The sequence below is a fragment of the Typopeltis vanoorti genome, chromosome 18 (genome assembly GCF_054136105.1).
Source record: "Typopeltis vanoorti isolate ZY-2024b chromosome 18, IOZ_Tvanoo_1.0, whole genome shotgun sequence".
Taxonomy (NCBI): domain Eukaryota; kingdom Metazoa; phylum Arthropoda; class Arachnida; order Uropygi; family Thelyphonidae; genus Typopeltis; species Typopeltis vanoorti.
Window position 1 is genome coordinate 77,869,795 of NC_143566.1, and position 13,731 is coordinate 77,883,525.

At 37.5% G+C, this 13,731-nt stretch overlaps 1 protein-coding gene across 3 annotated transcripts in view; it reads right to left on the reverse strand.

Annotated features, from left to right (window-relative positions):
* Jarid2 (Jumonji, AT rich interactive domain 2) overlaps positions 1-13,731 on the reverse strand; it is a 557,336-nt gene that overhangs the window by 252,212 nt on the left and 291,393 nt on the right. For all 3 annotated transcript variants that reach the window (XR_016549859.1, XM_090408748.1, XM_090408747.1), the window contains exon 11: positions 9,284-9,490. Coding sequence is in view for 2 of the 3 variants with exons in the window: in XM_090408748.1 (XP_090264874.1) it covers positions 9,284-9,490 (207 nt within the window). In the remaining variant the exon portion in view is untranslated. The remainder of the gene's footprint in view (positions 1-9,283; positions 9,491-13,731) is intronic.

Here is a 13,731-nt window from a genome sequence, read left to right on the forward strand (position 1 = left end):
CTGTGAAGACTGTTGCTTCATCTCAGGGTCGTACCAGTACACCCAAGTTTCGTCACTGGTAATGATCCTCGACATGAAGGATGGGTCATCCACGGCACGCTGATGGAGTGCTTGGCAGACTTCGATGCAGTGTTCCTTCTTCTCCTGAGTCAGCAAGCCTGGGGAAGAACTTGGCAGCAACACAGTGTATGTTCAAATCGCAAGTGAGGATTGCCCGGACTGTTCTGTATGACACACTGACAATGGCAGTAATGTTGTGGAGTGTTCTCTGATGATCCTCATGCACAAGTTGCTGAATGGTTCGACATTTTCGGGGGTTGAGCTTGTTGAAGGTCTTCCTGATCTCTTGTCGTCTTCCAGTGATGTTATTCCGTTCTTGAAGTGCACATGCCACTCAAAACAGCTCGAATGACTCATTGCAGCATCGCCGTAAACTTGCCAAATCATGTCAAATGTCTCTGTGGCAGATTTGTCCAATTTCACGCAGAATTTCACATTTGCTCTTTGTTCTAACTTACTGTCCATGATGAGCTCGCAGACGTGGTCAGAATAGTACCAGTTGCACAGCTCTCGATGTACACAGGACGATGTCTTTTGGCACACTGACTTATGAAGGTCAGTGCTCCCTGTGACTGTGCGTGCAACCTTGTGCTGTCATCTGTTGGCGTGTTACAAAACGTCTCGAAACTTTTTGATAACACCTCGCATCTCCCAACCAAGTCATCCCCACAGTATGGAATATTTCCTCCACAAATGGGGTTTTGGCAAAGCAAGTATTGTCACCTTAAAAGCATATCTTTTAGCTGGAGGAAATGCTGGGGGGGGGGGTGAAGTGCTATTGTCATGCTTTGTCTCAAGAACAGGGTTTCTGGTTTCACCTCTTTCTTCTTACATGCAGTGTGGATGAGGGCCACCTAATTCATGCTCCATATTGGAAATATTTAACTAGGAAGACAGTCCCGTCTTTCACGCGAAAGACAGTACACACACCTCGATACTTCAAATTATTATATTTTGGTTTTAGTTGAATTCAACCAGGATTGAAGCTTTGTTAAAGGGGAGAATAAGGTATGAATCTTATATTTCTCAAGTATTTTTTGCTAATTTGTTAGAAATAGAGCTTATATACAAATTAGTGATATAACCTTTTCACATGAAGAACAACAAATAAATAGTAATCACCAAAGGGGATAAGGAAAATGTCACTGTGGTTCTCAACCAAACAGACTATACAGGTAAGCTTAATGCTATATTGTTAGATCAGTCTACCTACCTTCCTATTGAATATGATCCCGCCAGCTCCCAAAGTAGAACACTCCAAAGGCTCCTTAAGAAGGTTACTTCTTGTCTTGTGGAAGTTACTAACAAACTAAAACCTTTTAACTCTACATCCCACCGAATATATGGACTTCCAAAAATACATAAACAAAATGTGCTATTATGTCCCATAGTGGATGGCATTGATTCCCCCACATACAGATTAGCCAAAGCACTCACACACTATACTGGCAATACACCATCATAGATGAAAAAACTCAGCCCACTTCAAAGCCAGTATCAAAAACCTCTCACTCCAAACACTGACATAATGGTCAGTTTTGACATCTCCTCCCTATTCACAAATGTCCCTATCAAGGATACCATAGAACTGATCCAAAAGCCAAATTTCCTCTCAAAATCTCAGCCCTATTTCAGTTCACAATGAACTCAGGCTATTTTCGTTTGGCAAGGAAAATTCTACAAACAGATAGCGGGGACAGCCATGGGTTCACTACACTCTCCACCCTTGGTCAACTTCTTTATGGAGACTTTTGAAGAAAAAGCCTTAAACTCGGCCCCACAAAAACCACTGTTCATCTACACTACATTGATGATTCGCAATTTGACTGCATGGCTCAGATAAACTCCACACCTTCTTAACACACTTAAACAACCAACACCTGTTGAAAGTTTATTTTTCACTTGGTTAGACTATAATAAATTTACTTTAATGCTTTATCCAAGTGTGAGCAAACAAAGTTTGCACCTGAAAATATCTTCAGGACTGGGGTAAGGTCAACACAGGGCAACTTGTAGCAAAGGTGGACCAAGCTAACATCATTCCTGTCTCAGTATCTCCCATAGTGCAAAACAAATCTCCTTGCAGATATGTATAATGTTATGCATAATAAGGGAAGGGCCACTACCCAGACCAGTTTCGACCTTTATTGAGGTGGAGATACCAGGCAGAAGCAATGGTGAGGTCATCTTTACCTATAGGAGTTGCCAAACGGTGTGCAACCTTTTTCTTAAATTACTCTGGATTTAGAGAAAGATGTTGAAGGTTTATTTTTCACTTGGTTAGACTATAATAAATTTACTTTAATGCTTTATCCAAGTGCGAGCAAACAAAGTTTGAACCTGAAAATATCTTCAGGACTGGGGTAAGGTAGTACAACACTGGGAAACTCGTAGCAAAGGTGGACCAAGCTAACAGCAGTCCTATCTCAGTATCTCCCATAATGCAAAACACATCTCCTTGCAGATATGTATAATGTTATGCATTAAGGGAAGGGCCACTAACTAGACCAGTTTGGACCTTTATTGAGGTCTCTTCAGTGGGACACATCTTTCTCTAAATCAAGAGTAATTTAATAAAAAGGTGGCACACCGTTTGGCAACTCCTATAGGTTAAGATGACCTGCCATTGCTTCTGCCTGGTATCTCCACCTCTGGGCCTGGCTCCCAAGTGTGAGCAAACACTTTATCCAAGTGTTTGCTCACACTTGGATAAAGGATTAAACTAAATTTATTACAACCAACACCCCAGATCCAGTTCACCTGGGAAAAAGAAGAAATCAACAGTCTCCCCTTTCCTAGACACTCTAATTACTCACCAGCATGATGGATCCTTGGCTTTCTCTGTTTACAGAAAATCAACCCATACAGGCAGATATATTCACCAACAATCTCACCCACTCTCCCTCACGACAATATGGGGTTATAAAAATCCTATATAACAGGGCAAAATTAATCTGTTCAGATGAGAATGCCCTAACCACTGAACTAAACCACATCTTAACACTTTCTTAGCCAATGGCTACAACCTCCAAAAAATCCAAAAAATATTAAAACCAGTTAACCACAACCCCATTCTCTCCCCTCTTCATAACAAAGATTACACTAAATCTATCACCATTCCCTATATCCGGGGCACCTCTGCAAAGTTAACCAAAATCTTAAAAAAAAAATGACTTGACTTCCTGTTACAAACCATATAAGAAATTTTCATCCCTTATCTGCTACACCAAAGACCAGCCACTTCCCCTAGACCAGGCATTCCCAACCCTATGCCTGCAGGCACCATGGTGCCCGTCGATCAATTTGTGTGTGCCCGCTGCTGTTCAACCGTGTGCCGTATAGTTTGTAATAATCACGTGCACATCACGCAACAATTCATGGCATGCTATATGACGCATGTGTTAATGACACATGACGATTATTAAACGCATACAATGTAAAGTAGACGTGCATTCGAAGTTGCATTCATTTAACAAGAGAATTAAAAAAATTTGCTTGAAAAAAATAGATGGTGCCCATTGCCCTACCAGTATTTTAGAATCCATGGCCATTCATGCCATGGTATAGGAAACAAAAAGGTTGGGAACCCCTGCCCTAGACCTATCTGGAGTATACCAGGTCCCTTGCAGCTGTAAACTGTCCTACTATGGCAAACAGGCAGGACAGCTAATGTCAGGATATCGGAACACAAAGACTACATCCGGTTTCACCAATATAACCACTCTGGGCTTGCTGACCATGCTCTGGATAACCACCACAGAATACACTGGAAGAAAGCCACTTTACTATGCCACAGCAAATTGAAATACAAAAGATTGTTAATGGAATCAGCCTCAGCTCTAAAAAACTTTCTATCCCTCAACAAATTTGGATGCATGAGACTGCCCCAAATTTGGGAAATTTGCATCATGAGAAACACAGCCCAACAGCCAAGACAACCGAATATAGTCTACTAAGGGGTTTAGAACTCTAGGAACAACATTAGTTTCTCTCTTCTGCCTCATTTGCTCGTTGTTAGTGCTTGCATGCACATGTCATAGTTTTATGTTCCCATGAAGATGGCAATGTGACACTGCTGAAATATAGGAAGTATTGATTATAGTTTCTTTTATAATTAATATTCTAGTATATGTTGTAATTTCATGAAAAAAAATTAATAGTCAACCTTTCACATCATTACTTTTTTTGGCATGGTATGTAGGAGGATTAAACAAGAGTTTAGAAATCGACTGTTTACAAAAACCATTCTTCTAAAAAATTGATAAAAGTAGATTTAATTCTTTGACAATCTCTTCTTCATTGCTGATGAAAGTACATACACAGGTTCCTAAACTAGAAACAATACCAAGTTTTTGAAGTAGACAATGATAGGACTGAGCATTGTTGTTCAAGAATATGTTGTTACACACATAACAAAGTCTTGGTTCAATGGCTTTGTGCAACTCTGGACCTAGCACAACCAAAAGAACAGGCAAGCTTTCTAAATGGCTTTAGTACAACGGGCCTTAAACATAATCAAGAGAAAAATGATAGCTCTTTCAGTAATTTGGATGAATTTATGATTAAGGGAGATAAAATAGAGGTAGTTGAAAGTTATGTTAAACATCTATGTTAAGCTTGACAAAAATTATGAAAGATAGAATGTCAGTGAAGCTAAGAAAAATAGAATTGTTAAATCACTGGCATTTCCTGCAGTGACGTATGGCTATGAAAGCTGGATCGTCAAGAAGAAAGACCAAGGGAATTTATCCATTTGAATTATGGACATGGAGAAGACTTAAGAATTTCACAAACCACAAGAATAGCTAATAAAAAGTTTTTAGAGAAGTTCTTGACATAGAATGCTACTTAAAGGCAATGATCCCCAAACAGAAGTTAATGTATCTGTGTGTTTGGACATACTTTGGACAGACAGGTAGATGAGCAATCTCCTGCACAGATGAATACAGAAAATACATCTACAATCATGACTATGGTCAATCTGATCTTGTAGACCAGGCATTGGATACCAATCATAGAATCTTCTGAAAAAATCACCTTTCTGCAGCTGCCCTCAGAAATCAACTGAATTTAAATAAATATGGATGCAAGAAACTTCCTAAAATTTGAGAAAAATTAATCCTCAGAGATCTCAATTGCAACCTAGGCTTCCTACAAATGTTCATAGAGGGGGGGGTGTCCCCTAGACAGAATTTAGTGTTATATCCACGTGTTTCATTTAGCATTGTGTTACCTTTGTGTGTGTGTTTCAGTTTGTACCCCTGAGGCTGATAACATCTGCCAGAAATGTGTTAGATATTAAGTGTTGTCTGCAATATCTAACAAACTTTACCAACAAATTGAGGGCATATCAAATGGGTAGTCCTCTTTGCCCCACAGCTAATTACTTCATGGAGAAATATAAACAATGGATACTAAATACCATAAGTCATCCTTACAGTACAGACACGATGTTTTCTCAGTTTCCCATGGTCCCATACAGATCTACATGAATTCATCAATAAGATAAATACTTTTCACCATTGCATCCGGTTCAATTTTGAGTTAGAACAGAATAATCGGATTGCCTTTTTAGATCTCCTATTACTTCATCAACCAGATGACAGTTTCATTCTCAGTATTCAGAAAGAAAATACATACTGGATTTTACACTCATCCTCGTTCACACCAACATAAATGTCAAAAATCTGGCAGCACCATTAATACTTCAGTACATCGAGCATGCACACACACACTCACTTTGCTCTACTGAATTCCTGCTCTCTCTCTCTCTCTCCCCCAAGAAATAAATCACATCAAGTCCTCCCTCTTCCTTATGAATGGCTTTAATAAATCATATTATAAGATAATTAATAGAATTTCTTTGTCATCAGACTCTCATTGAAATAGTGATACAGTGGTGGTCCATTTTGATATCATTCCATATGTTAAAGTCCTACAAGTATCGTTCCATCCTATCAACAAAATATTTACTTTACTAGGCTCACCCAAAGATAAACTTCTGCCTTTAACATTACAGTGTATCAAATTTGTTGCCAGTGAGGATTATTGTATTCTGGTCAAACAGTTGTGCATCATGATGAACATTTAGACTACATTAAGTTCGATGAACCGTGCAATTTGGACTTGTGTAGTACGCTATCACCTTCAGACACCAAGTTCTTTGGAAAAAAATTAATGTTCTCCATCAAAGTGACAATCTCTTGGAACGTTTATACAAAGAGTTGCAAGACTTTGCTACATCAACTAAATCTAATTAGAAACGATGGACTTAAACGATCCCTCTTACGAGAAATAGTTCTTCATAAATTCCTGAATTAAATTTATTTACTGAAATAAAGAGCCAAAAGGCTTCACTTCGGCGATGTAAAATTAATCAAATTTGGCTTTGAATTAATGCTGGATTCAATATCCACTTAATTTGAATTAAATTTATTTATATAAACTATTACACTTATTTTATAATGCTAGTCGAGTTGCTTTTAATTTATCGCCCTACATGTTTCGCCAAGTTTTCTATCGGCATCTTCAGGGAATACAAAATTAGTAAGCTATGTGAAGGTAACAAACTAGGTTATAACTGATGGTTCTAATTCATACAAAAATTAGTATTGTGCGAGACAATGCGCGTGTCTGGAATGTCATACAATCTTGGAGTTAGTGGGTGCATTGATTTTAGCTGTCTTATTACTTCTATAGGCCAGTTAGTCATTCCACGTAATAGTTCATTGGTGTGATTATGGTTTTTTTAGGGTAGGATCCATTCTGAGAACTTCATAGACAGATGTGTCAGATAATAGATTTTTAATTTTTCTTCATAATCTTTAGTATTTAATATAACTGTATTATTGCCGTTGTCGGCTTTAAGTATGATTATGTCTTTGTTATTCTTTAATTTGAGAAGCATTCGTCTTTCCATTTGGTTAGAGTTATCCAAAAAGACTTTACAACAAGATTCTCTTGACTGATATACCACACAGACAACGTGATGACGTCCACTACATCAGTACTATTACTATTCCGTTTGTCAGCAGCATTTCCAAAAAATTGGCTAACCTTCTAAAACCACATAATATCAGAGTAGCAATCAAGCCAATCAACACTATTCGGAAATTTTTAAAATCACCGAAAGACCCTCATCCTTTCTACAAGTACTCTGGAGTATATAATATACCTTGCTCATGTGGTATTAGTTACGTAGGTCAGATAGTTCTAGAAGCTTCGAAACGAGAAAGAAAGAACGCATAGGGTATGTCAGAAACAATAGACAAGACATTTCAGGCCTTTCTTGCCACTTTGCCTCTACCAACCATCACATTGAGTGGGATAGGAGCATTATGCCCTATATAGAAGATAACTACCTTATGTTGGAGGTTTAATGGATTTTTTTCTACAACACTCAAAAAGAATTAAAATAGAATTTAATACTTCCTATATTTCGTCCTAGTCACTAGGACATCTACGGGGATTACAAAGACAATTAATGTAACATGCACACAAAAACTTACAATACTCTCCCACCACCACCCCTCACAACAATATGGCATCATTAAAACCCTTACCAAGAGAGCCCACAATCTTTGTTCCAGTGGAACCGCCCTCACTACTGAGCTTAACCACATACACGGCACTTTCCTCTCCAATGGCTACAGCGATCACAGTATCAAAAAAATAATCAGTTCCTCCCCCATTCCCCGTCCCTCTCGTCAACAAGAATTTAAAAATGCCATCACCATACTCTACACCCGTGGCACTTCGGAAAAAATAGCCAAGATACTAAAAAAGTATAACCTACACACAGCATATAAGCCCTACCGCAAACTGGCTACCCTTATCCGTTCTACGAAAGATCAGCTCCCTCCTCTCTCTCTGCCTGGAGTTTACAAAGTACCCTGTTCCTGTAAGCTTGCGTACTTTGGACAGACAGGCAGATCAGCATCCATCCGCCTGGAGGAACACAAGTCGTACATTGTTAAACACAACTATGGCCATTCAGGCTTGGCTGACCATGTTTTGGACACCACCCACAGAGTATCATGGAAGAAAACCACCATGCTCCACCACAGCAAATTCAAGAAAGAGAGACTTTTCTTAGAAGCAGCAGCAGCTCTCAAAAACCAACCAAATCTTAACAAATACGGTTGCATTAAGCTTCCGAAGATTTGGGAAACAGTCATCACCAGAGGTCCCACCTTACATTCCAGGCCACCTACAACTGCCCTTAGAGGGCGCTCCACCTAGATAGGACTTTATTGTCACCCACATGGTTGGGCTTAGTATTGTAAGTTTTTGTGTGCATGTTACATTAATTGTCTTTGTAATCCCCGTAGATGTCCTAGTGACTAGGACGAAATATAGGAAGTATTAAATTCTATTTTAATTCTTTTTGAGTGTTGTAGAAAAAAATCCATTAAACCTCCAACATAATGTCCTCACAGCACTTAAGCCTCTACACAAGAAGATAACTACCATTCAAGAACCTTCAAGGAAGCAGCTACAGTTGCCCGCATAACTGAAAACCTAAATAAGAATCAAGGTGGTCTAACCTTACCAGAAATTTGGAAAGCTTTAATTAGATCATTAAACATCAAAGAAATGAACTTTCATGACAATTACATCATGAGTCATAACAAATGAATCATTCCCGAGACATGCGCATTGTCTCGCATAATACTAATTTTTGTATGAATTAGAACCATCAGTTATAACCTAGTTTGTTACCTTCATATAGCTTCTAATTTTGTATTCCTTGAAGATGCCGATAGAAAACTTGGCGAAACATGTAGGATGATAAATTAAAAGCAACTTGACTAACATTATAAAAAAAAAAAAAAAAGTGTAATAGTTTATATACATAATAGTCAAGAAAAAAATACCACACTAAATTTATTTATTTTTATAAAATCTAGTTAAAGTTATTTTTACTAGAACTTTAATATAATTAAATGTATGTGCATATCATTGTTGAATAGACTGGTTTCTGTTTTTGTTGTTTAATTTGAAAGACATTCTGAAGATGTTATGATACTAGGGCAAAAATTGTACACTAATAAAAAAAAAAAAATATATATATATATATACGATAAATCAGTTTTATGTTATTTTAATTATCATGTCTTGCATTCCTATACATCATGTTATTCACTTGTGATGTACTCTGATGGGAATGCAATATTCATGTAACAACTGATCAGCTACAGTGATTATAATTAGATTAGCTTACTTTAGTAACACAATCATTGCTTTCTTCTTCTTCCACATCTTCTTCAATTTTATTTGCATCCCGTTGGCTTATTCTCTGTTTCAGCTGTTTTTGATGCTCTGATATTACCTCTTCTTCCAATTTTTCTTTCTCTTCAGCTGGAAGTGTATCATATGGTACCAGATATTTACAGTATGCATCATACAATTTTGTTACTCGGTCTTGTGCCTTTTAAAAATAAAAATAAATAAATATATATTATAATAAAATATCTTTATAATACAAAAAATATGAAAACCTATTGCTTTAACAATGCTTTGCAAATAAAGAGGCATATTTAAGATAATTTCTGTTGAATATAAACCAAGCATTAATAAAAAAAAGTATGCTCTCCCTTCTACACCTAGAAAATATGACATTCCCTTGTCTTCCTCTTTAACATGGCCTGTTATGACCAAGTAACTAATTAATGTAAATAATTAGATAAATTATATAATCCTAATTAACATTTGATATGACGGTTAACCTGTCTACAGAGTTTGCTATGTCTGTCAAAACACATATTCACTGTTTGGTTTCTCTCTTTTGTGTAGGATAAAAAACATGAGTTTCTGGTAAACAAAACAAAATATCCATTTCTCTATGAAAAAGATTAACTCAATTAATTTGGAAAGTATCTTTCCTCAGTCTTTCCAATCAAAGGGCATCATTGCTATTGACTGAACTATAGTAGTTCACAGTAGGTAAAGAATATCAAATAAATGAGGATGTTGTGTTGCAGAATTTTTGAGTATGCAGAACTCACACGATAATGAAAATTATCAGTTAAGTGCTGCTTACTGTATGGTTATTGAATCTTTCTTTGTTCACGTGGCCAAAATCCATAGTAAAATCTGAACTGATTTTGTTAAATAGCAAGTTTTAACCTCTTTTTTTAAGGAAGAGTTTTCAATCATGATTTTAATTATTTTTTTAAATTATTTATCACTTTAATTTTATTTTCATACATCTGCAACTTAGCTCAATAAAATGAGCAAATTAAACATTCAAGAATATTTATTGTTAATCATTCAAAAAATGTAAATGGACATTTAACAAGATACAAGAATCAGAAAAATATGGTAAACAAAAAGTTATTATGCTAATTTAATTTCAATCTTTTTTTTTTTTTTTTGTTAAGTGATCACAAACATTAGACTTTGTTTAACATATAGTACACTAGTAATGGACAGGCACAAAGCTGAGAAAATAATTGTAGATGGAATGAATGAAGAGCAGGAATTTTATTTGTTGATCACAGAGATAAAGTGAGTGATCTCGCAAGTTTCAACCAATTCATCAAAAAGTGGTAAAATTACTCATGCCAATTATGAAGCAGCAACATTGGATATATTTTGTAAAATGTCAAATGGATATATTTGTAAAAAGCTGAACTGATTCATTGAGAGAGTGGTCAGTAATCATCCAGATGGACAAGGTGGATAGAATGCATCAACCATCTTAAACTTCTTATTCATGTTATTTTAAAGGTATCTCAACTGCATGTATGAGTTGCATCCATGATTTGCATGATAGAAAAACATGTTATAAACAGAAGGGTGATCAATCAATATACGAGGTGGTATCAAAAAGTTTCGAGACTAGGTTTGTAACATGCCAACAGATGGCAGCACAAGGCTGCATGTACAGTCACAGGGAGCACCTACCTTCATAAGTAAGTGTGCCAAAAGACATCGCTCGGTGTACATTGGGAGCTGTGCAACTGATGCTATTCTGACCACCTGCGTTACCACATCTGCGATTTCATCATGGACAGCAAGTTAGAATAAAGAGCAAATGTGAAATTCTGCATGAAACTGGGCAAATCTGCCACAGAGTTGTTTGACATGATTCGGCAAGTTTACGGCGATGCTGCAATGAGTCGTTCAAGGTGTTTTGAGTGGCATGCGTGCTTCAAGAGCGGAAGAACATCACTGGAAGACGATGAGAGATCAGGAAGACCTTCAACGAGCTCAACCCCCAAAAATGTCAAAACCATTCGGCAACTTGTGCATGAGGATCGCCAGAGAATACTCCACAACATTGCTGCCATTGTCGGTTTGTCATATGGAACAGTCCAGGCAATCCTCACGTGTGATTTGAACATGCACCATGTTGCTGCTAAGTTCGTCCCCAGGCTGCTGACCCAGGACCAGAAGGAACACCATGTCGAAGTCTGCCAAGAACTCCGTCAGCGTGCCGTGGATGACCCATCCTTCATGTCGAGAATCATTACCAGTGACGAAACATGGGTGTACGGGTACGACCCTGAGATGAAGCAACAGTCTTCACAGTGGAAGAGCCCATCATCTTCACGACCGAAAAAGGCAAGGCAGGTCCGCAGCTTGACCAAGTGAATGCTCATCGTCTTTTGCGACATTCGCGGCATTGTGCATCGAGAATTCATCTTCAGGGGGCCAGACCATCAATAGTGAGTTCTACTGCCAGGTTTTAAGGCGTCTGAGGGAGGACATTCGGTGAAAGCGACCAGATCTGTGGCGCACGAAAAACTGGATGCTCTACGACGACAATGCACCTTGCCACCGAGCTCTCCTCACACGTGAGTTTCTCGCCAGAAACAACATGATCTCACTTCCGCCCACCCTACTCGCCAGATTTGGCTCCTGCAGACTTCGCCCTCTTCCCGAAGATGAAGATCCAGCTGAAAGGTCACTGTTTTGACACCATTGCGGAGATCCAGCACGAATCGCAGAAGGTGCTTGACATGCTTCGAAAAGAAGACTTCCAGGACACATTCCAGAAGTGGCAAGAACACTGGAAACGCTGTATTGATTTGCAAGGGGACTATTTTGAAGGTGATAAACGGAGATATATAAAGTAATTTCTTGTAAACAGAGCTTGTATTGAATATTACGAGGTGATACCACCTCGTAACTGTTTTATACTGAGTCAACAATTTTCAGTAAATGCTAGGAGCACCACATCCAAATATGAAAATGATATTCACTTTTTTTTTTAATGACCATGTGACCCACAAAAGATTGTATAGTTATAGCACATTAGTGTTGAGAGGGGATGATGCAATGAAGACCAAATACAGCACTATTTCATTTAACTTCAGGCTCCTACAACGAAATTGTTAACACATGGATTACATCATCTATAATGTTGTTAGCAACATAGGTAGAGATACTGCAGATTCTTTTGCTATTCTGTATCAACTCATTTGCTTGCGGATACATTAATGAAGATATGGTTGTGATCCTTGAAGCAGAAGGTAGTAGTCAAAATGTTCATTACAGTGTGTCTGGATGGTTTCAAAGGCTGAAGTGGCATTTTTTATAAGACTAACAGTAGTCTGAATTGTTTACTCTACGTTTTAACATTCTTCGATGCCGTTTAAAATTTTTCTTGTTATTGTTGCTTCAAATTCCAAAACATGTTCTAAAAAAAAAGGCTAAACAATGTTGGCAAAGCTGTTGGCTTCAAAATGTCCAACTTGCAACAGACTCATTTGTTATCTATCCACTCAGTAGCTACAGTATTCTTGTATCTTTTTTTAAAAGATGAGAATTAAAATACCAAGTGACATGAGCAGTGCACCCAATTATAACAGATAAAATTGATTTCAAGATGAAATTAAATATCACTAAGAAGTATGAAGGTAGTCACGGAACTACAAGCCTATTATGTAGAGTTTAAACTGGCTACATCAACTGTGAATAAAATCATTAAGCAATGCAGCTCTCATTAAAGAATGTGTTAAGGGATCAACACCATTGAAATCCACTATTATACTACAACAGCATGCTTCAATTATATCATGATTAAGGTAGTATATATATAATAAACTGTTGTTTCCATTTACAAAAGTTCTATTTTTATAAACTGAAATTACTTTCTAAGTTGAGCCTGTGTAGCTCAGTGGATGTGGCATTTGCACACCACGGCACTTGATCGCAAGAAGGAAGACTTCTTGGTTTCGAATCTAGTCAGTGACTAGAGGAAATTTTTCTAAGCCTTTTTTTAGACTGGTTCCCGAGTTAGTCGATCTCTGGCATGTGCAAAAGGGTTTTTTCTCCAAAAACTCAGGTTTTTCGTCCCGTAAACTCAAGAAAATTGCCCGTAGAACCCACACTATTTGACACAATAAATATATTGTGTTAGGGACCATGAGATGGCGGCACTTGTTGAGCCATCTCTCTTCACTGAGTGCCTTAATTAGTGATAGCCTTGGGCCAGCTATCTTTGATTGGATACCAGTGGAGTTTGAACTGCCCACTCAGTCTCCAAAAGTTAGATAGGGATAAAACGGCCTCCCCTACTCCCTATACAGAAATAAAAGGCATTAGCTGATTTCAAAATTTTTTTTTGATTACTTTTTAAGTTTAGGCATTTTTTAATTTATGTCATATACCACATACAGGTATTTTAAATTTCCTTTTTTAAGCACTTAACATTATGATGAT